The sequence below is a fragment of the Watersipora subatra genome, chromosome 4 (genome assembly GCF_963576615.1).
Source record: "Watersipora subatra chromosome 4, tzWatSuba1.1, whole genome shotgun sequence".
NCBI lineage: Eukaryota > Metazoa > Bryozoa > Gymnolaemata > Cheilostomatida > Watersiporidae > Watersipora > Watersipora subatra.
In genome coordinates this window covers 23,682,956-23,707,714 of record NC_088711.1, presented here as the reverse complement: position 1 = coordinate 23,707,714, position 24,759 = coordinate 23,682,956, and the positions used below count along the sequence as shown (strand labels likewise).

Here is a 24,759-nt window from a genome sequence, read left to right as displayed (position 1 = left end):
TAACATTGACCAATACTTAGAGGGTGCATAAAAACTTTGTAGTAAAAAAATACTTTCATCAACACTTGGATAAAGTGTTACTATCTTACCCAAGGAGTAAACATTGAATTAGTTAAAATTAGCTCAAGATGTTGCACAATGAGCTGCGTGCAACTGGACAGTTCTTAGGTAACTGATAACCACCGCTGCCACTGGTCAATACTCATCCCCACTTGTTACGTTGCATCACTTAGGTGATGTAAAAAATCCAGGCTTTTTGTCGTCCATTACAAAGACACAACTTTCTGCATACTGAAGGCATAATCTACTAGGTTGCAGTTTTCATACCAATTCACAGGTTCTGTGAATATATAAGCTCTAAGAGAATGACTAGATGTTGTCGATATTTAGCGAAATAAAACTGTAAAGGTACACATACATAATAAAATAGTATACAAAATATTAAAGGTACAAAAATAAAAATGCCAGTGTAAAAATGAAAACAAAAGCATTCAGTTTGCTAGCCATAAAAACATATTAATAATTCTACCAAATCATGTCAATATTATATTATCCTCTTTAGTGCAAATAAAGCTACTTTGAAAAATGATGCTAACTGCAATACTAGAGAGTACTTCCCATGGATATTCAGCTAGTACAAAAGTATAGACTGTTATAAGATATGACTGTGTGGTTCATAGTAATCATTAGACTTCAACTAGTCTCCTCGTAGGCAGACTATAGCTTAGTTATGCAGACGAATAAGTCAATCTTTAGGAAACTCAGGCTTTTCACAAATTTCAAATGCAAAATAATAAGGCTATAAAAACTTAAAAAGCATGTAAATCAGTCCTTGCAGTCGTCTGTCCCTTCTTAAAGAGCAATGCTCAAAGATACGTCATGCTTGCATCATCTTGCCTAAAATGATTGAATCAATGGTAACTGATAATCAGCCAGAGACCTGACACTGGTCATTACTAAACTGTGGCACTATGTAACCATGTCATTGAATAACTATGTCATTACCAAAACTTAGCATCACATAGCCATGTTATTATCTACAGCTCATGTTTAAACTAAAACGATGACAGATTATCCAGCTACCTACCACTATGTTTTATCTGACAGAAGATATCTATGGATTGTCCATTTACCTTGGAGAGTCGATGTTGGCTGATGCCTCTTTCATATCTACAGGAAGGGGTTTGTTATTGGTCTCTGGTAGAAAGGCAGACAGGAAGCTAGAGAGTATGAGCAGTGCACCGTAGACAGCAGGAGCGATAATGGTTCCACTGATGTTAGGATTCTTTATAACTTTAGTCTACAACAAGTCCAACACTGTGCACCCTGGGATTGATGATGTAGGCGAGACAACCCTCGCTTATGCTTGTCTCGCTGTGTGTTAATAGTAGCATATTGCCTCAATTACCTTTTATGTACAGACATACATGTAACTCAATATTAAGATTTCTGAATAAAAAATCCAATTCCAAAGTAAAAAATAAAATATATATAAAAAACTAAACTAATATGATGATGATAAATGTTAATATGTTTTTATAGCCACTCCACATTTACATAAGACCAGGAGATACAGGAGATGAACGGTGCATAGGGAAAGGTGGTGACTGATATACTTGGCAAGTCTAGTAAATTACATAATTAAATTCACTTATTTTGTTTTTATATTTCATATTTATTACGCTTTATCTCAAGTTATCATGAAAAGTCTCTCAATTTCACTCGTTCAAACATTGTTTGTACCGCTTCAATTTTCTTCCTCACAATATCTCCTCTCCAGATTTAGAAGTTTTTAAAGTACTGATCTGAAGATGTTTGGAACTGAAGATGCTGACTAATACTTGTTCTATAATTTCTGGCATTACTATTCTTCTTAATTATTAATCTTCTTGGTATCCATAAGTTAAAACTCACAAATGGAAGTATGCAACACTATTTAACTAAAGACTTATGAAGGCAAAGATATGGGCCGATTTACAAATCTGCAACATTCCAATAACCTTCAGACATCATACGTTAGAAATTAGTCCACATGCCGGAATAAATAGTGGCTGAAATTTTGCGTCATTTGTCAAAAACTTTGTGTTTTGCAGCCGCCATAAGTAGAGGTTTGACTTGACCTATTTAGTAAAAACCATCTAAAAGTTTGTTGCAGCTAAAGTTCGAACCATCAGAAGTTCGATGAAGTTATCAAGAGTAGTGTTTTAGAAAGGCAGCAATGCTGCCGGAACAAGCCAGTTCAGATCTTACAGCTGACAATAAAAAAGTTTTCACTATTGTTTCCCTACCATGTCATTGATGAAAGGAGCAGCTGCGCTGCCGATGTGTCCGATCCACATGGAGACTTCAAGCATCGTAGCCCTCGTGGTTGTCGGGAATAACTCTATGCACCACAGATACATGATTTGCCAGCCTGCGGCTACACTCAACCGACCAACCATGGTAGTTGTAATAACAAGCCAGACCAAACCTGCACAGGAAATAGTAGTTGGTATGACACTGACACCTGGCAGTAGGTGTCCCTTCATACAGGTCTGCTCGAGCCACATAATATGCTTCTTCTTTTAAAACATTAAAGGCACTCAAAGGTTTAATATAATTCAATGTTTAGCATTAACTACAACCTATACAACTATACAAATAATAATAATAATATTCAAGCATTTAAGTTGTAAGCAGAAAGCAAATAAAATATTTACATTAGGAATTATCACTTAATAAGAGATGAATATGCATGTACATGGAGCTGTGTAAATGCTACAAAAGACAAATAGAATTGACCAATCACAACGATATTAAAAATAAACTGACCGCCCTAAAATTTGACTAATTTCCTTAAGTATGTTAGCATAGTTACTAGCTGATGCTTTGAAGTTGCATCTATTATATATCAAAACAAAACTCAGAGCCTCATTTATTCAAATATGTTATTAAAAATATTACATGCTTTTGTTTCAATGTTTAATATATAATATTATGTTTATACTTGTTTGTTATATCTAAATCCTTGTCACATCACCACAATAATAAGAAACACGTAGCTTGTTATGAAACTTATTCACTTCTTTGGCATGCTAGTATTTTTTGTGAATTTTAACTAAAAACTAAAATGAATAATATCTCACTTGGTGAGAACTCTTGTACAATCGCTGCTGTTATAAGACCAACTCCACCAGCTGCCAGGAGACTGATGTAAATGAGCTTTCTACCTCCTGGTATAACAAGAAACGCAATGCAATAGGACACTAGTTCTGTGGCACCTCCGATCAGGTTGATGATGTAGATATCTCCTGACAAGGAGCCAAGGCCCATTGCTAAGCCTGAGTACCCCATGTTACATGCCAACCTGTGATTAACCAAGCCATAAATAGTCTTAGTGTTGTAGAAACTTTTGACATTGAACTCCATAGGTAGATCATTAGTGATTGATCACAGAACATGATCAATAATGCAGTAAAAAAGTAAACACGCTGCCTCTTTTAGATAATAAGATTAACCAGCACAAAACAAGTTCAACACCAGAATGTAATGATAAAATTGTAATAGTTGAATGGAGTTGTCTTCTTACCATCCAAAAGCACAAATCCCCAGAACAATCAGAAATCTTTTGTTCCTTAATATCTGCATGCACTCATTTGTCTCCGAGTCACCAACTTCTTCCTTTGATGCTTGTTCAAGCTTCTCATGACCATCAATGTCAGGGGTAAGTTCACAATTGTTCCTTATTGTTAGATTAACTGTTAGATTGTGGGAGCAACCATTCCAGAAAGCTATTTTTTCCAGGATGGTTTGGGCTTCCTTAGTCTTTCCTTGACTGTACAGCCAGTGGGGTGATTCATCAAACAGGCTACACAATACACAAGAATGGACTCGGTGACAATCATGTCATTGGACTATGATGTACCTAGCTAATATTCAATTGTCTTTTTAACAACATTGGTAAATCAAGGACAATTCCGTATGATAAGTTTTTTTTATTTAAAAGCAACATGCAGCAATATTACCTCATGGCAATGCATTTATAAAAACAGACACATGTGATTTATGACATAGAGAAAAAAGCTAATAAAAAGAGAGGAAACAAAGGAGAAGTGAAACAAAAAAGAAAATTTTAAAAACATCTGAAAGGGAAGAGCTAATGAGTGGAAGAACAGGTTGATACAATGAGAGGACAACTCACAAGATAGCCATAATGAAGAATGCAAAGCATGGTACAGTGATTGCCATATGCAGAAGTCTCCAGTCGCGGATAAAATAACCAAATAAGGAAAGGAGACAAATTCCGAATCCCCATGAAAAAACAAGGCCAGTGAGAATTACTGGTCTCTGACGAGGAGTTGTCACCTCAGTAACTGTAATATAAAAAGTTTAGTTTTCCGTAATAAAACAGAAGCAAGAGCTTGTACCTAGTTGCCCATGTATTATGCATTAATTAAAGCATTGAGTACATATCTAACCTAATCCCTTAATCACACATGGGAATGCAAGGGGTACTAGCTGGAGCTGAGATAGCTAGACTGAGGGCTATGTAAATAACATAACCAAACAGTTAATAGGCATACTGGTCACCAACAAGGATGTGTACTCAAGCTATGGTGAAGGTTGTTTTCTTGTTGAATTAAAAATAGATTGCACAAATTTTTCCTTAAACAAGTTGCATAACTAGAGAATTGGTAACATTAACTGCATCTGATAGAATATCCATAAAACTCGGTATCTTAACAAAGAGCAGTCAATATGCTCCCAATATCATGTACCACCATGCATCACATTTGAAAAATTAAGGTAACCAAAGTGTTTAGGCAGCGATGATCCTATATTCCTTACGGAATGTGCCGCAGCCATCATAGACAGCCATGATGGCTATAGCAGCGAGACACCTGAACACTATATACATAGCAACATTCACAGCATACGCTGTCCCCATTCCAGTCGCTCCAAGAGACAGCAATCCGACCACAATAGTTCTCTTTCTGCCGAATCTATAAAAACGACATCGTACATTTGTAAATTGAAAATGGGTCACAGTTTTCATGCAATTAATCTATTAATCTACACGCGAATTACAATTCGTGCATTACAAATTTAAGTCTTGTACTACACGTGAATAAGGTGAGAAATAATCAGGTGATATATTCTATAGCAATTGTGACTTGAGGCTATTTAGAGCGTGTCAATACAGGATGCTTCGCTTGTCACAAAGTAGTGTGAGTAAACAGCCAGTCAAAGCTCATCAAATATACATCAATCAGGTTTCAAAGTTGAGCAACAAAAGAAATATATGCAAAATCAATTATTTTTAAATGAATTGTTATAGTCAAGGAAATGCATAGTAAAGATGACATCCCTACCATAAACATTAGCCAATGGTAGTATGCAGCTTTACATGTAACAAATTTTTCTCCTTTGAAAAAAACATGTCAATATCTCCACATTTTTTTCATTGAAGTATAATATGTTCAAGGACCCAGGCTTTCTCAAACAAGAAACAGTAAAGTAGGTGAGTTATTCATACGAAATAAAAACTAAGGATATTCACAAAACTCATTTAAAAAACATTTACCATGTTTTCTAAAAAACAACCTGCCTGGAATATAATTACCATTATTCTAGCTATTGGTAAAGTAAAGAGGCAATCTGTACACGCCCTATTCGCAGATAAGTTCTATTTAAGTAATAATATAATCTGTTGTTGTTGTTCCAAACTAGACGAGGGGAACAACATATTCTGAGTATATTTTAAAGAGAAAGAAATTTTCTGTGAAAGGTTTCATCTCAGCTGTGCGCATGCCAACAAATTGGTAATAATTTTTTATGTTCTCAACAGTGATGCCTACTAATTCACCATTCTTAAGCCAATAGTTACTTCTTGTTGAAAAAACATTTCAAGCAAATAGAATTCGATAATTCCAGTTTTTAGATATTAAATCTACATATAGAAATTTCAATGTTTGTAAACATCGTCTTTCATCATCTGTTTCGATATTTGCCTGTACGGCTATAGTTATTAAAATCTTGAAACTAGAAGCTCACTGTGTGCTGGATTTGAACTCACAATTATTGCAACCGCAAGTTTCAAACGACAAGCTTAACCATTGCGCTATACAGTCCTTCGCAGGGCAATGCTCCTATCATATACTGTATACCCTTTTCTCGAATGCACAAGCTAAATGACGTATCAATTGAAACTCTATGAACACTTTTAACTCTATGAAACACGATGGTCTTTCATGTTTTCATGAGCCTCTATTTCCAGTTCTTCCTAAGGTTCGATTGCAGTCAAGGATAATGCTTTTTAAGCAGACAATTGCATTATCTCAAGTAGGCATAGCCTCTACATTCTCTCTCTTTTTGTCCGATCAGCCAAATTACCAGACAAAGAAAATCCGATATCCCATTTTTACATTTGTACCAGTATCGAGAGGTACCAGTATCATCGTATTCAATGTTTTGACGAATAGCTTCTGCTGGAACAATAACTTTTTCTATACACACACTTCTATGCACACATTGTTATTATTAATTCAACATATTCAGGATTTTAATTTTTATTTTTTTTCAGTTCATATTAATTGTGTCATTACCAAAACATTTTTTATTGTAATCGTAAAAAAGCAGACTTAATTTAGCTATTGCTTGCTAATTATTTCCCATTTATATTTAAACACTTTTATAGTTTTTTTATTTTGTTTTTTAATTTATTTGACTTGCACAAAGCATTTCCTCATGATATGAAGTTTGAAAGTTAAAATGGTAACTGTTGTTATATGTTAAATAAAAAAAAATTTCTGTGCAGAGACTTTTATTACCCGAGAAACGCCCAATATTCACCTAGTATCCATATAAAATATAACAATGCAGTGGTTGCAAAATGCATGGCCATTAAGCAAAATAATATACTGTAACGTGTACAACAAAATGTAATATAGCGTATTACTCTATGAATATAATATGGTTTAATATAATAGAAATAAGAGGTAATATAACATTCTAAAAATGCCATATATGCATAATTGAAGTCTCACCTGTCTAGAATTTGTCCGACAATGACACCACCGGGTATTCGTGTGAGCAGGAACAGCGTATTAGCCACTGTACTCCATATGACATTGGAACATACCAGATCAAACTGAAAAAAACAGATGCCTAGTTACCAAGGTTTATTAGAGGTACTTCTGTCTATTGAAAATGTCTGCTTTAGGTAGGAGGCCGGTTGTACACAGACTGTGTAAGGAGAATCGTGTGTCATAAAAACTTGACATAGTTTCTATGCAGAGCTTCTATCTGTGACTAGCAAACTGATCGACAACATTCTCGCACGTTGGACCTACAAATAGCTGTGCTCAGGCTAATGTATTGCAGTGCAATTCTGTGGCTATGATACTGAGGGTAGTGTTATGAAACCCCACCTCACTGACACTGGTGCTAGTCATTCGCAGCGGGCTTATAGAACGCACCTCACTGACTATGGTACTGAGGCTAGTGTAATAGTTTGCACCTCACTGACTATGGTACTGAGGCTAGTGTAATGGAACGCACCCCACTGACTATGGTACTGAGCCTAGTGTAATGAAATGCACCTCACTGACTATGGTACTGAGGCTAGTGTAATGGAACGCGCCTCACTGACTATGGTGCTGAGGCTAGTGTAATGGAACGCACCTCACTGACAATGGTACTGAGGCTAGTGTAATGGAACGCACCTCACTGACTATGATACTGAGGCTAGTGTAATGGAACGCACTTCACTGACTATGGTACTGAGGCTAGTGTAATGGAACGCACCTCACAGACTATGGTACTGAAGCTAGTGTAATGGAACGCACCTCACTGACTATGGTACTGAAGCTAGTGTAATGGAACGCACCCCACTGACTATGGTACTGAGGCTAGTGTAATGGAACGCACCTCACTGGCTATGGTACTGAGGCTAGTGTAATGGAATGCACCTCACTGACTATGGTACTGACGCTAGTGTGATAGAATATACCTCACTGATTATGATGATGAGGCTAATGTAATGGAACGCACTTCACCGACTATGGTACTGAGGCTAGTGTAATGGAACGCACCTCACTGACTATGGTACTGAGGCTATTGTAATGAAACGCACCTCACTGACTATGGTACTGAGGCTAGTGTAATGGAACGCACCTCACTGACTATGGTACTGACGCTAGTGTGATAGAATATACCTCACTGATTATGATGATGAGGCTAATGTAATGGAACGCACTTCACCGACTATGGTACTGAGGCTAGTGTAATGGAACGCACCTCACTGACTATGGTACTGAGGCTATTGTAATGAAACGCACCTCACTGACTATGGTACTGAGGCTAGTGTAATGGAACGCACCTCACTGACTATGGTACTCTCATAGACTGAGCTACTGTACTTGAAATTCAAACACTCAGTAGTTGTATTTCCAAGCACGCATTGATCTGTCATGTTTTCCACCAGATACTTGCCACTGAAATTCTCAAACCCAGCATCAGCACACCTGTGGATAAGCATGTAAGGAGTGAAAAGAGATGACTGCCACACCTGAAACATTTCAACTCATTGGCTGGTTTATATTTAGCTGCTAGTTTGAAGAGTCATCGCAAACAGGCGAGTCCTACACAATTCACAAATCCTGTTGGCAAATCACCAAAATATCCTTTGCCGTAACGCATGAACGTGTTTTGACTTTGGAGTTGAAAGCAATTTTCCCCTGATACACATTACTTGATTGGAGTTGCTTTACCTTTCAAGATCGTAAAGACAGCAGCAACAAGAGTTTAAAAATAATGAGAGACTACGTAATGAGAAGTCATAGTCATTCAGGTTCTCGTAGCAAACAGCAGTGCTTTCACTCTCATCAGAACTGCAGACTCAATTTAAGTTGATAATATCAGCAAAATACTTAATTGACAAGAATAAAACCAGAACTAAACCAATATAATTCATATCCCTTCATGTTGTGCAATAAAGGGATTCATACCTATTAGTTTATTACCTATTAAGGCTGAGCTGGAAGTTTACCCAAAACTAGTTGAACAGTCTGTAAAGTCTGTAAATACAGATTGATCAGCAACAACCAAAATAAGCCTGTGTTGTACAATAGCCTTGTGTAGTTTATCACTGACCTGTAGTCCATGTCTGCCTGAGTGAAAACTAGGACAAGCGACTGCATTGAGGTAAGCATGCAGCAGGCAGCTGTTCCAAGCAGCATGCATATCTGATACTTTCGTATGTCGCCTACTTGTAGAAGAGCATCGTTGATGCTGTCACCGGTGGAAAGATGCTCGTTTGAAGACATTCTCTTAGCTCGTTGTTTACGTCGTTTCTCGTCTCCCCATTCAATACTGATGGCAGGACAGGACAGAATGACCTGATAAGGAAATAGGGATGTGCTCGGTATAGGTTACAAACTGCAAAGCATTATCTGTCAACCTGTCGTAATATGTCCCTTTTTAGCCTGCACTAGTTAGTAGTGTGGCATCAATCAATTCCAGAAATAACAAATGCCTAATTAATATCAATTTGCTCAGTCTACTTTATGACTTGTGATTACTAAAAACCAAACATCTTTTGCATTGCTCAAAGGAAGCCTATTCAGTGAAACAGGTTTTAATGCACCAAATTAGATGGTTATAACCTTATTTAGGTTGTAATTTTTAAAAAGAGTTGTGCAAAACTAAACATATAAACGTGCTACATTATGTTGAAATCTATTTGCATCACAAATTTTGTGCATGATCAACCCCAGCCTATGTACTACCATACTAATGTACTAGAAATTCCCCTGTCATACAGCCCCCGACCTGATAATGGAATAAGTGATAATGGAAAAAAGAAAGGGTAGTGCCGGTTGTTGAAAAAGTAGTTGTCAGCAGGAATTGACAGAGTATAGTGTAAATGAGAGTTGTCCGAGATGATATAAAATAAATTTGTGGGAGCACGACTTCAAAAAGGAAATTCTAGTAATCTAGGAATTTGACCGGGGAACTTGTTGGCACGTATGACAGTTGTATTTGAGCATTGTATGTAATGAAATGTTTCTCATTACATCCAGTACACGCGAGCTGTGATATGTTGTTGTCAAGTCTGCCTAGAAAGTTGTTAAGCAGTTCTTGGAAATCAGGACAATCTAAAGATTGAAAATGAGGAATGTGGTGAATGGGGGCAGCATTGGGAAGAGCAATATTGTTTTGTGCAATATTTTCATGGTCAATGATGTCCATAAAATTATGATCATCATCTGGAAACAAAGAGGCTGCCAATTCCATGTCATTTACATCGTCTACAGCATCTACTAAAGAATTCTCTGAATCAGATGAGTTGTTGTTATTAATTAGAGTAGCGTGTTGTTGAACATTAGCATTTGATGTTGATGGTTGCTGTGAGGACCTTCTATTTATCCTCCTATTGAGCTGTAATAATTGAGAGACACAAAAACGGCCACTGCGTCTGCCACGACGTGGTGTTCTGGGAAGTTGTATGTCCATGGTAGTTATCAAGTTGTTTTGAAATTAAATTCAAAAAGTAAATTATGCAAAACAAAAGGTTGTAAAAAATTCCCTCCTAATCTACTACTATCTCAAACCTATGTTTTACAACAATAAAATAAATAATAATTAAAGCTGTAGGCCTAACCTACTGTAATGTATGTAATTTAACAACAGCAATAAGGAAATATCTTTATTATATCTCTGAAATGCAATATTAGAAGTAAAATGGCAAGCCGCTGTGTAATATACACAGTTTGAAAGTTGGTTGTGTTGAATGTATAATGGTTTTGATAGCGATCTAGCAAAAAGCAAGTATGATCGTTCACATGTCTGGAAGTTTTCTGCAGACTGAAGCAAAATAAAAAAATGTTTTCGTCATAAAGGGGCGTTGTAGTTCGGCTCTAGCTTGTACATAAGATGTGAAGAATTTTGGCTAACGTTTTAAATAATTTAATGAAACATTCGGTAATTGGGAAAAAACCTAGGCTGATAGACTGTGTACCACAATTTCGTACCTGTAAATCGGTTTACGCCTCAAATGGTCTACGTTTATTACAGAAACCTTTGGACAAATAAATTCGAATAATTATTCTTGTGATAATTTTATAAAATCAAATAATTATTCTTATAATTAAATATTTTTGCAAGATATTAAAAACAGACAAATATTAGAAACCTTCGGCAATTCGACAATACTATAGACTGGTGAAATGAACACAGTTTTTTGTGTGAAACTTAACAATTAGAAAAAGCTAATATTTTCACTAAGAACTAAACTAAATTCTATTGTAGAAACTATAAATTCCCCTGTCTTACAGCCCACGACCAAAGTGATATTGGAAAAAGGAAAGGGTACTGATAGTTGAGAAATGCAATATTCGCAGTCAAATGGCACTGCAGTACAATAGGATAACTGCAATGGTAGCTGTAATGTACTGGGTGTTATTATGTACAAAAAACAGCAATAATGGAAGGAAAAGATTATATGGTTATATCTCTCCCTGCAATAGGAGAAATGGAATATTAGAAGTAAAATGCGCTGATATTATTAGAATACCAACATTATTAATATAGTAATACAGTAATAATAGAAAACCAATGCACAATTTTGTTTACACTTCAAAATGTCATAGCTAACAATATCAAGAAGTTGTGATATTTATATAGATTTTTAGAAAATCTATTTAACAAAAATATTTAGAAAAAATAATAACAGTAACATATTGCCCAACACCGGTCACTATATACTTCGATCTTGTAAAATCGAATGCTTATTCTTATAATTAAATCTTATAAAATCGAATAATTATTTTTATAATTAAATCTTATAAAATCGAATAATTATTCTTATAATTAAATCTTATAAAATCGAATAATTATTCTTATAATTAAATCTTATAAAATCGAATAATTATTCTTATAATTAAATCTTATAAAATCGAATAATTATTCTTATAATTAAATATTGTAATAATCTCATAAGAATCGTTAGAAAAAATACCATCATCATTTCCTTTACTTTCACTGCTTTGGACATCAGTTGGAATACCAAAGTACTCATAAGTTTCCAAAATGTCAGTTACTTTGAAATTGGCAAAAAGGAAACAACTATTTTTCAGTATTTCTACGTTAATTACAGAAACCATCGGCAATTGAACAATGCTATAGACTGGTAAAATGTACACGTTTTTTGTGTGTGAAATGCGCACGACTTAATGGTTCTATTCTCTGTTGCTCGGCGCTTTGTTTGCCGATCTTAATTTTAATAAAAATAAGGCTTGGCCAGTTTTAATAACATTTTCAGGTCAAATTAACCTGTCTATTTGTGTATAATCCAATCAGATGGGTAAGTTTTAAGATATTGTCGACAATTTTTAAAGACTTGGTAACATATTTAAATAGGTTTATATGTGTTTTGTATCGTTATTATACTTAAACGACTTCATTGAAAAATGGTTACATTTGTTGATGAGATTTCGGTACAAGGGTTTGTGACGGTGTTGATGAATAATTTTCATGAGTTGTGTGCACATGCATTTATCATAAATCTCTCAAACAATCGCTCCGCTCGTGTTTGGTCATGGGAATACTCTAAACAGCTATTACAGCTCACACAGTTTTCACTGACTCGTCTCTCAAGTCACACAGCTAGTATTGAGAGGTTCTAGTACTTGTACATACTCGACTTGGCAGCTATCAGTATGATGGTAGATGGCCTTAGTTCCTACAACTTAGTTTAAGCTACACTTGACAGGATTAAGTGATTTGGTAAACAAAATGATTGGGCACTAAATTATCTTCTTGTGACATGCAGTTAGAGTTGCATAGCCTGTGAACATGTATCCTATATAATGTATATATTCTCATGCTGCTTTGAACACCTTTTATGTTTGATACAGTATCGAAGGCTCTGTAGGCCCCATAGTGCAGGTGAATCTCATACTCAAGATTGTTGTGTTCTAGGCCTCTATAGAAACAATTTACTGCATCTTTATCCCACAGGCGGTAACGAATTCATGACCAATTGAATACCTCACCCACTTGTCATGATCATAGAACTGCCTTAAGTCAAGATGTGTCTATTCACTAAACCCACACCGTCAGCCATCTCGGTAATGATGCCACTCTAGGAATGTTATGTAATTCACACAATAATGCCAGAAATGAAGCGCAGAGTTTGAAAATTTTATTTTGCATGTAAAAGACTGCAGACTAACCTCCGTAAATTTATGCGAAAACGCCCTGAAAACAAAGTGTAGCAATCTGTATTGCATTAAACCTATGCAAATCAATCTTAAACTGCTGAACCATGCACAAGAATGTCATAGGATTGGCACAATAGAAGAGATAGAGAGGTTTCACCATGCAGCAAGTACTAAAGCCCTGACTCCGCGAGCGGCATTTTGCTAGTACTATGCGTTAACTCCTATGGATGCGCTCTATATAAAAACTTGTCAGATTAAAAAATTAACCCATAAAACCCTATTCCTAGCGATGGATAGACCACGTAATCCTTTGAATTCATGTAAATGGTCTTAATTAAAGGTTGACTTGCAACAAAATCCACATTACAGTTATTTGATATTAAAAGATTCACCATGTCTTACTCTGTTGTGTTGTAGGTGCAAAATATGTGGGAATGTGATTACAAGCTCTTAAAAGCTAAAACAACGAACAGTTAATTGCAGCCACAAGAGACCGCCGAAGTTTGGATTCTCTTTCCAAAACGGCTCAAATGTGATGTAGTCGTGAGAGATGGTTTCTGTTTACACTTTCATGCAACCTTATTCGTCGAAATATTTTCACAAATATACTTCACTCATTCAATAAAACCATGTCTATTGCTCTTACACATCAGTTTTATCGTCATTGTAATGCTGTCACTTTTAGCTGTGATATTTTATAACTTACCATAAAAATTTACTTAATTTTTTAACTTTACCTCGAAGGAGTACATATCATTGTCTGATAATCATGACGAGCCTGTTGGTCACCTGTGATAATCGAAAAGTGCTGCAAAAACTATTTGCGCAGTATTGGGTCACATGATCAAATTATGACTTGATGATTTGATCAAGCCGAAACAAAACTGTAAAGTAGCGGGCATCTATATTTGATATGGGATCTTCGGTAAAACCCGAAGTGTTTGTCATAAACTAGTGCTACGATAAGTTTTATATTGAGCTTTTTATTGGCCTTTCAATTCACGTGAGAACATCACGTGACAAGACAATAACCATACTGTAATGAATACGTCAGATAAATAAACAGATTCCAATCTACGACGGCTTTTCGTTTTTGAGCTTTTAAGAGCTTGTAATCGCATTTCCACATATTTTGCACCTACAACACAACAGAGTAAGACATGGTGAATCTTTTGATACCAAATAAATGCAATGTGAATTTTGTTGCAAGTCAACCTTTAAGGAGGTATCAATACCGGAGTAAGTTCACCTTTGTCTTTTTTTATTAATAGCTATCAGATGGCGTGTTAACCTTGACATAGGAAAAGCAGCCCAGATTATGAGGCACAAGAATATCAAAGGCATTATTGTGATGAGCACTTCCATTCCTACAGACCTTGGGAAGACAGTAAAATCTGTCAGACAAGACTGGTACTTTGACCCTGAATGAGATGGTTTTTAAGAAACTAGACGTCGGCGCAATCTCCTACACTACTGAGACTATGGGGAGGAAGTAGAGAACACCTTACAACATATTGTTCCTCAGTTACTACCCCTCAGAGTACCTCGCAGCGAAGAATCAACAGAACTGTTATAACCTTTGTCACAACGTGACTTCTGTCTATGAAGTACAAAGCTATCCGACCAGCATGATCAACCCAGCCTCCAGCCTGAATGAAGCTGACTTATCAGACTGTTCTAGAAAGAGTACTGCTGTTAGTGAGAGAGTTTAGAGCGAGACCTTGAGCAGCTGTGGGTTACACAGGTAGAGGCCCAACTGCAAAAGAATGTTGGTTTTACACTAGAACTGCATAGGAATGCTGGCATAATATGTGAACGCTGATGCGGATGATCACTAAAAGGTGATCACTATGTTCATCTTTCCTAAAAGTTAAATAGCTATTTTTTATTTATTTAATTGTAAGTATGGCTTACAGTTATCATTAAATGCTGTTTGTCATTAAACATTAATGTAAGTTTTTAATAGTCTCAATTTGTTGTATACTTCTGATTTTTATATATTAATTATTCCATTACGATGCATTGAGAACTTCTATGTAATTCAGCAGCCTTTGTGATTGGACAATTCAAGCAATTGTTGCCAAGCTAAATTACTAATATTCATGTATATATATACTGACAAAGTCACTACGATAGTCCAGTTAGTGTTTAGCCTTCTTAGGAGACACTTGACTCACAAACTTAAACAAATTGTTTCATTAATTGAAGAAACGTTTATATTGCTTGAGCATTTTTAAAGGAGTGATATACTATCAATACATCATTGATATTACAATAAAGAAGAGTTTAGCTTTCTTCTGATGGGTTGAGTAAGTTTAATTTCGGATAGCGTACAATTTACTTCGATGATGGTTTCAGCTCCTTCCTGTTGGGTTCAGCAGGTTGTATTTTTGGTAGTGTTGGATCTAGTGTACTCAGTTGGCTTTAGCAGAGCATAAAAAGTATAATTAATAATTAGAAGAACAAAATTACAATTCATAAAGATAAATATCTGTGACAAAATGAACTATGCCTAACTATTTCACTTAGTTTCCAAATTAAATTTAATACACATTATAATTTCCAAACTAATTAAATCCTGCTTGCAGCCTTTAAAATTGCTTTGATCTAAATGAAGTGTTCCTCTGTTAAACTTCCTTTTATCCTTTTACATCAGTGTTGTAAATCAGCTTCCACTGGATGCAATATTTATTTTTGCATTGTGTTATTGAAGTATGTACAACCAATCAACTTTTTGCTTATAACTTTAGAGTTTCTTTATAAGCTGAATCCAACATCGAATACGATTTTGCTGACAGAAGTAATGTAAAACCTTTATTTAAACGCCATGACACTCTATTTTTTGACCTACTCTTAGAGTGGCGCTTTATTAGGGGTGATGTTCAAATGAAGGGTGACATTGTATTTTTCAAACACCTCGTCTCGACGTTGAGAAGATAAATTTAAGATTATTTTGCACTCTCCTTCGGACAGTACGACATCAACCCTTTTGGAGGCAATAAATTGGGTAACTTACCTCCAACTTGTAGTTTTTTTTAAATAAATTTGCATGAGGAAGCTGATACGTGTCTCTACAAGTTGATATTTCTTGCTTGCAACTAACCAATGATGATCTTATAGCTTTCATTGCAATTGGTTCAACAATTTTAAGCTTTTTAATTTCATTTTAAAGTTGAAGGTATAGTTTCATTTTATAACTATATTTAACAAGGTTGCATAAAAGCTCATTGCACTCATCAATATGTTCATTACAGTTCGCAACCAAAAATGACATTTTATGTGCAGTAGAACAGGAATTACGAGCGTTGATCCATTGTAAGCCGAGTTTATATAACCGGAATAATGCTATCAAATAATACGCTATAAATCTGCAAATTCTAAGTTATATAATATTAACAGTCTATCAAATGCTATAAATATATATATTCAAGAACAAGTGACATAAACAAACCGTAATTATAATACATCCAAAAACAAAAATTAACATTTTAAGACAAAATTATATTAACATTTTTAAAACAAAGATATTAGCATCCTTTGCTCGGTCAGTTCCGTTCTGATTGCTGCGTTTGTTTGGAACCATATCGTCTTCCTCTGGCTGTTCAATAACTTCCACAATGTATTCTGACCTCAACTTCTCTTCTGCACAGCTGAGCTAGTCGATATTAGCGTCTAAACAATTTTTTAGCAGAGCAGAACCTGCAACTCGATGCCATTTTGAATTGAAAATTTTAGCGCGGATAAAGAGAAACCGCATGTAATCAAAATAGCCTCAACATGTTAGCTTCAAAATACGTAGTAGCACTTTTTCCATCGCGTATGCACAAAATTTTTCCCCACATACATGTACTTCGAAGTGTCCAGGCTGCGTTAAAAAGAAACTACTATTAGCCCAACACAGTTACTAACTAATTCTATGGTATTGCTTTCAAAGTTTCTAATAAAAAAACCTAAAGACTTGGAATTAGAAAATAGACTTCGATGCGAACAGAAACAGCAAACGAATTAATTGTTATTGATGTAATCGAGTCATTATTAGTGCAGTTTTCTGGACACCTTTCTGCTGATCACTTGCTACAATGGGTTTGTGGAAATTAGAAATGTCAAATAGTATCAGTCAAATAGAAGGAGACTTCGTATAGAAGGGGCGTTCAAGTAAAAGATGGCATTTTATTTTTCTATCTTTCTCCCATAGTGGCGTTCAAATAAAGGTGGCGTCCAAATACAGGTTTTATGGTATATAGTAATTTTTTGCTTATAATAATTTGAGAGTTTTTTTGTAAGCAAATTCAAACATCGAGTTCGATTTTACTAAAAGAAGTACCGTAAGTCCTCATGCTCAAGCCGCGCGGCTTGTGCTCAAAAAACAGATGTCTCACGAGAGAAAAAATAATTCTCCTACAAGCCGCGTATGCCCACAGACCACGGCTATTGACTGAGGTTTTGTCATCCTTGCCCCCCTTCGGGAGCGAGAGTGTTAAGACGGGTTTTGCTATACCCCCATCCTCTTGAATAAGAAACCAGGCTACATCAGTACACGTGAAAAAAATTTTCTTTTACTTCCAAGTTCAAATTAAAATTCCTAAACCCTTGCATCAATAACTTATTTGCCATGTCTCAGCTAGATTTTTATTGCACTGTTAGAGGGCTTCACGTTTACGGAAAGATGCCGGTCAAGAATGAAAAGGTGTTAATTACCTATGACTGTGGTGAGTTAAACATGAGCGATAAATTCCTCTTTATTCTAAAGTATTCCATAAACATGACCTTAAAAATAAACGAGTAGGTCACCAAAACCTCGTACATAAAAGTGTATCATGACTGCGATTCTATGGTTATAGCGCGGAACTGAGCTGCAGAGACCGCATTTATCGAGAAGTCGCCCGGAGCCCCAAGTAAGTTTTAAAAACTTGGCTTTAGCCGCGGCTTATGACCTTGAACCAGAAGGTGCGCCCAACGACAGGCCGCGCGGCTTGAGCATAAGGACTTACGGTACATGTGACAAGCCAAGTCTAACTTTTGAAACAATACCAAAAAAACTATTTAGAAATAAAAATTCTTCAACTGAGGATAAACTTGCAATACTAGACAGCTTGTTGTATGGAAATATCACCAATACAAGATACAAACAGAAAGTGAGGTCAGACCACAAAATAAGCATACTGTAAGTACAAGCAGCAAGATTCCCAAAACATCAAAAGATCCCATAATTAGATAACGTCAAAAAGCAATCTAGAAACTTAAAAATGAGAGGAATCAATCATAGAAATTGAGTCAACCACCCTGCTAAAGGACCACCAAAGAAACATTAGAGACGAATCAGATGATTGCGCATATACCGATCTGCCATTCTCTGTCAGACACCAGGAGTAAGTTACGAGCTCCACCCTACATGTCTACATCGTGTACACCGGCTAAAGAATTACCCGGACAGAATATCTTTGCACAGCGGACATAAAGCATTGAACCTTAATACTCAACCTACTCTCCACAAGCTGGCTTTCCCACATGCTAGGCAACTATAAAAGAGCACAGCTGTTGTGACTCAGCCTCTCTCTTTCCCAAAGGCCTGCAGAGCTCGCTCTTCATCGAGGGCCTGCGTAGGCGCTCTCCCCTTTCCCTGCTGAGGAGTCAGCAGGCAGAGCTCTCTCCCCCTCTCTTCTACATGTGAAGTTTCTTTTTCTCCACCGCCAGCCAAAACTCTCTACCTATGAACTGTCACGACTCTCGTTTGACTGTCGAGTCTCACAGCAGTATGAGACTGAGAAAACAAACATGGACGACCGTTCGAGTATGGATGTAACTCTTATTAGCTATTTTAACCTTTTGTCATTAATATTATTGTTTAGAATTTTTTAAGTCGTGTATATTACTGGTTGAACTTGTAGAATAAAAAAGTAACTTCAATTATGGTAAATATCAGTACAGTAGGTGCGCCTACCATGTAAATAATCCATTCCAGGAACATTCACATTATTGAGATTTTATGTTATTAAAACAGTAAAATACATGTAAATTGCCTAATTCATTCTAAGATCTTTCCAAACTCACCCTTGGCTATAGAAAAAGAAAAACACTTGATGTAACTCGTTCAATTTGTGAGCTATACCACAGCTGCAGTGCTATTAGTTTGCGTTGACAACTTTTCTCCTTTTGTCATCAATCTCTCTGGTCTTATACATCAGGATTATGGTAATTTTTAAAATAATTAGATAGAGAACATTTTCGACATCCATTCACAAAGACTTGCTTTTTTTTTCTAAATAGCAAAGTCTATTCTGCAAAGTAAAGCTAATAACAAATATTTTAGAGATCTGCATCAAAGCAAAACGACAAAATATTTTTACTGTAAAAAGGTGCACTACCTGTTTGTCATCTATTCGTACACATGGGTCAAGGTTAGCATAAAAGATCACTTTTGACGATACTCCAACTTGTGACAATCATATTGGTAGATGAGGCTGTAACACTTGCACCAATCCTTTGCCCTTTAGGTACTATTTATGAAGGATTGCGCAGCTACCTATTATCTGTTTTGTCAATATCTGACGATCTATGACAATAAACTAGAATGTTGTATTTAATAGATATAACGCTATACGCACGTTGTTTTTTCTCCCACAAGTGCGGCAATCATGGTAAGATAAAGTAAATTTCAAATCGAATTTTAAAAGTCACCTGACTTTATACATGTACTTTACGCTATTTGGAAATTTTTTACATAGTACGAAGCAAAAACTTCACATAAACTCTTTACGTTATCTGGAATTTATGTTATAGGAGGTATCTTTATAGGAGCGTCTACTGTATTGTTTACATCAGCTAAACGCCTTTATTATTACCTGAACCAGTAATAATCAAATTATTTCCAACAAGCTAAAAAGAAGTGCATAAACTGAACATAGTCAAAATAAAATAAGATTACCAATCAAATTCAGCACTGATGTTGTGGGTGGATTCGGATTAATTATGCATAGCATAAGTACTCCATATCTACCCATAACAAGCTTACTTACCTAAGATGGCAATCGCTTCTGAAGCCACGTTTCACTGCCTTCCAAAAGGTTTTGTTTTCGAAAAAAGTAGTACAGTATGCAGGACAGGTGTACTTGTTTCAACATGCAGCGCTAACCTTGTAACATTCAGCTGTGGCCATTAATCGCAGACCAATTACTATTACCTATTCTGTTGCAATCTTGTCACGAACGTGTCATAAAAAATGTCTGCCACTTTTGCTATCAGTTGTCTGAGTCATGGTCAATAGCGTTTTCATGCTAATTCTTGGTATAACTGTGGCAACATACCTTACGTATACATGTGGAAATCTCATCATTTATTTTGGTGCTATTTTCTGTTTGGCTTCCCCGAATCCAACTCTGGTAATGTGAAAATATTATATACGTGTATTGCGTAAAATAGTAACGCATCGATAACAATTAAGAACATATTTTCAAGTTTTAGCTTGTACGTAATCAAGGAAAATTAGTCGCCTGGTTATTAATCGTATTGAGTAAACCAAATCAGAGAAACAAATGTAATAAAATGTACGTGATAAAGAAGAAATTCTGCATAAATAAGGTTGAAGATGCCTGCCGACACTAAGATTTAGAGGATAAAGGAACACAAGTTTTAAAATTATTTCACCAGCCTACATTTTTAAAGATGTTTAGTTATGAATAAGATGCACATCTGATTAGAAATAACGTTTTTACACAACCTCTATTTGCTTTGGTTATAAGACAGCTACATGTAAACTTGTCATCGTTTTAGGCATGTTGTGATTACTGTAGTTATCTTCCCTTTTCAAAAAAAGCAAATGTCTCATTGAGCACACAATTTCATAAAGTAAAATTGTCACTTCAAAATAAAAATAACTTGCGATATTTATGTCTTTTTCCGCTTTTGGTGCCTTTGATAAGCTTTTAAAATACTTTTTTGCAAAAAAGTAGTGTTTAATAGAGGTGGAACGAGACACGAGACGTCTCGAGTATCGACCCGTCTCGTCTCGTATCGGTCTCGTCTCGACTTAACTATTGCCAAACTCGAGACAGGAAATAGAACTAATGCGCCTGCGCACGGTTGTTAGAACATGGCTTCTTGCGGTAGCAACAACTCCATATATTGTAATGGATTGCGGGCAACTGCCTCTAAAGTTATACCCGGTCCGTTACTACTTGTTGCTACTGATTATGTTGGCCACTGAGTCTAATCATGTAGTCCGGACAACGACCCTGTTATTTTTTAGTTCGGTTCTGTGTCCTTAAAACAGATACCGGGTCGTATCTAATTACTTTTCGGATAATCCAATTTAATAAATAGAATTTTGCGGGTAAAATGTCTGTATTTTATCGTATCGTGTCTAAACACCAACTGCCCTTCATAAAATTCGGGCCTCTTTTACGTATATATTGCCAATCGCGGGTAAAACTTGCCCGGACACGGAGAAACGTACGAAAGGCCGTGTCGACCATAGTCCGTGTTCGGTTAACAATGACGTTTTGTTAGCTCAATATAAGAATATACATGTGCATGTATACAGTAATTAATATAATTTCATGAGTACAATTTAAATATAATTCACATACTACAGCTAATACACAAACAAAACTTAACATTAATGAAACGATAAGAATGAAAGTGTTATCAAGGTTCTTTTAGTTGCGGTATTTCTTTGTAGAGCGACGGCTATCGGTTTCATTACACATTACATTAAAAAGTAAGAACTATTCAATAGATGGTAAAATATACATGTACAAAGCAATATGTTTATAATAATTATGATCAATCAAGCTCAAAATTCTTAGAATATATAACTTCGGTATTTTAGAGCTGTTTGTGTCACTTTTTTTACAAAAACTACATGCATATCACTATTAAAATGTTGTATTTAAATCGTTTACACCAGGTGAAAATTCAATTTAAAAAGAGTTTTATTAATTTTATATATATCAAGTAGCTAGTACTTGTGTAGTGAAATCATCACCAAATGCTCATTATTTTACTGTCTCGTGTCTCGAGTCTCGAATTTTTACAATACAGTGTCTCGAGTCTCGTCTCGAGCTTAAAAAATCTGTCTCGTTCCACCTCTAGTGTTTAATGTGTCATTTTAATAATACACGTAGACCAATATATTTTGCACTGGCATAAATCTGAAGTAGGTATATTAACGAAATGCCGAGATAGTTACCGATTGTTTGATTGTTTAATTAGCGATTATCCACTCTTGACCACCTTAGCTTTAGAGAGGGAATATATCTTTCAACTAAAAAGCAAATCGGCTCGTCCCGATTCTGGGTTTGTGCAAAGCAAACATCGCTCAGGCTCAATTCTTAAAAAAAGAAGGGATGTCAGATAGGCAAATAGGCACACAGGGTATCCTGGTGTTGGTGTTATGGTGGTGATAGTATTATACTGATGTTAGTTATGTGACACAGGGTTGTGACGCATTAGAACTGCGCTGGATCATCACAGTGCAGTACGTAGTAACTTTTCATTGTGTTACAACTTTCTAGCGCGCAGTAGACATTTACTGTTACTGTGTTCCTATTGCAAACTTCTCGATGCAATATACTGAACATTTACTTTTATGGTGCGTTACCAGAAACCCAATAGTCCATGCATCCAGTAATGCTGGAATGCGTTCATGGATCCATGCATTATTCTTTGCATGGATTCATTCAAAGAAAGCATGCGCGATAGCGCATTTTTCAAAACTTGAAGCTGCATGTGTACCACCCCAGCAATGGAGTGGTTTTGCCATTGTGGCTTGTTTTAGCCTTTGGGAACTGCTGGACCTGTTTTATCAGCTGTTGCATAAGTAGTGCAAGCTGGCTGACTGTTTGGTCCTGCATGAGCTCAGTCTGTTTTGTCGCTTCTCCTTCCGCGCCAGACAGCCATTGGCCAGATTTAATCTAAACGAACTTCGTGCCAGCTCTGACCGCGTTGGTCAACGCAGTCAGAGCAGAGTTTTCTGATGGATTTGAACTATCTACAGATGCATTGACAAGGTTCATATGCATACGCTCTACCACTGAGCCACCACGACTTAGAGATCAGTTGTGCTATCATATACCACATAATCCATGCTAATTATTTTAGCCTTAGGTTTTTCTCCAAAGATTTTGAGATTTGGTCATCTTGGAGATCGAATATAAATTCAGCTCTCGACCAAACTGAAGCATGTGCATTGCAAGTAACAAAGCTTGGGAAACACATAAGAACATTCGCTATCAAACGGAGAAGCATTTTACGATGCATAAATTCTTTACAAAAAGGGAGGAACCATCTGGGACAACGTCTCCTCTACCGACGAAATTTTCTAAGGAGATAACCCCTCCAGTCGAGTTACCCTAAATTGTTTTGGAGGAGGATTCTCCTTTAAAGATGTGAAGTAAACATGCCATTGCTGTTTATACTTTCTTTTTCCGACGATTTTTGATGTAACTGATCTGTTGCATTTTTAGCTGTTTCATTGTCACTTTTTGCATTTTTAGTATTGTATCTTAACCTTAAATGTTTTTAATATCTTACGAGCCAAACGTACGAAATGTTTACTTTTGTTTTCTTTTTCCATCATCATAAATAGAAAACCTTTCATTAAATTTAAACTCGATCTATATCTACTCATTTCTATTTATAGTATGCAGTATACTTTACAGCTTATGGTGTAAAATGTTGAAAAAATACTTTACCGAATTTGTTTTCTTGCCTTGGAACGGATTACATAATTTACATAGGTTTATTTTAACGAAAAAAATTGTTTCGGATTTAGAACAACTCGGTTTTTGAACAACCTTCTTACACGTCCTTGAAAGTTACGAAATTTTAAATTTACAGTGGTTTGAAAACCTTTACAATTGTTATATTTATTTTTAATTTAGTTGTCCTGCACGAAACTTTTTCTTCATGATATAAAGTTTGAAAGTTAGTTGTTTGAAAAAGTTTAGAAACCTTAAGTTTTTTTATTTTCTCTCTTCATTTATTTCAATTACATAAAAAACTTTTCTCATGATGTGAAGTTTGAAAGTTAGAATGGTAACAGTTGTTATATGTTAAATAAAGGTAAATTTTTGCGCAAAAACTTTTTTATTACCAGTAAATTTTTATCTAGTGTACTTGTAAACATCATCAGCTGCAACATCATTATTACAGCAGAAAAATTATTAAAACTGATGAACAGGGGTCATCATTTCAGCACCCAACTGTGGCTATAATTTTTGCTATTCACTACCCTTCACCTTGTCGGCTGCTGCAGGTGCAAAACCTGGTTTTCACACATCTATACGCTCACATGTAGATTACCACCACTGCATATTCTTTCCCATTTATTATAGGCAAATGTAAATCCAATGTGTAACATTGACCAAAACTTTGAAGGTGCCTAAAACATTGTGGTAAAAAATACTCTCATTAAAACTTGGATAACAATATTTAGTCTCTAACCCAAGGAGTAAATTTTGAATTAGTTGAAATTAGCTCAAGATGTTGCACCATGAGCTGTGCTCAACTTGACAGTTCTTAGGTAACTGATAACCACCGCTGCCACTGGTCAATACTC

General features: G+C 35.8%; 1 protein-coding gene across 2 annotated transcripts; it reads right to left on the bottom strand.

Moving 5' to 3' along the window:
- Positions 1 to 364: 364 nt before the first annotated feature.
- LOC137392806 (organic cation transporter 1-like) lies at positions 365 to 20,370 on the bottom strand. 2 transcript variants are annotated; one of them, XM_068079137.1, is made up of 11 exons: positions 20,219 to 20,370; positions 9,133 to 9,377; positions 8,360 to 8,504; positions 7,026 to 7,129; positions 4,828 to 4,982; positions 4,181 to 4,352; positions 3,569 to 3,847; positions 3,126 to 3,346; positions 2,289 to 2,470; positions 1,134 to 1,300; positions 365 to 897 (listed from the first exon to the last, which is right to left on the bottom strand). In XM_068079137.1, exons 2-11 carry the CDS (start codon positions 9,303 to 9,305, stop codon positions 867 to 869), a joined length of 1,629 nt encoding a protein of 542 aa, XP_067935238.1. In that variant the 5' UTR covers positions 9,306 to 9,377; positions 20,219 to 20,370; the 3' UTR covers positions 365 to 866. The 2 variants fall into 2 exon arrangements, with proteins under 2 accessions (XP_067935238.1, XP_067935239.1); XM_068079138.1 differs by lacking the exon at positions 20,219 to 20,370 and adding an exon at positions 18,688 to 18,789.
- Positions 20,371 to 24,759: the final 4,389 nt, after the last annotated feature.

What these genes read in the sequence shown, in the direction of transcription:
- LOC137392806 (XM_068079137.1), bottom strand. Translation starts at nt 9,305, where the DNA reads ATGTCTTCAAACGAGCATCTTTCCACCGGTGACAGCATCAACGATGCT. An exon ending in CAGGCAGACATGGACTACAG is followed by an intron (nt 8,505 to 9,132) that starts GTCAGTGATAAA and finishes GCTTATCCACAG; the next exon opens with GTGTGCTGATGCTGGGTTTG. An exon ending in GGGATTTGTGCTTTTGGATG is followed by an intron (nt 3,347 to 3,568) that starts GTAAGAAGACAA and finishes GGTTAATCACAG; the next exon opens with GTTGGCATGTAACATGGGGT.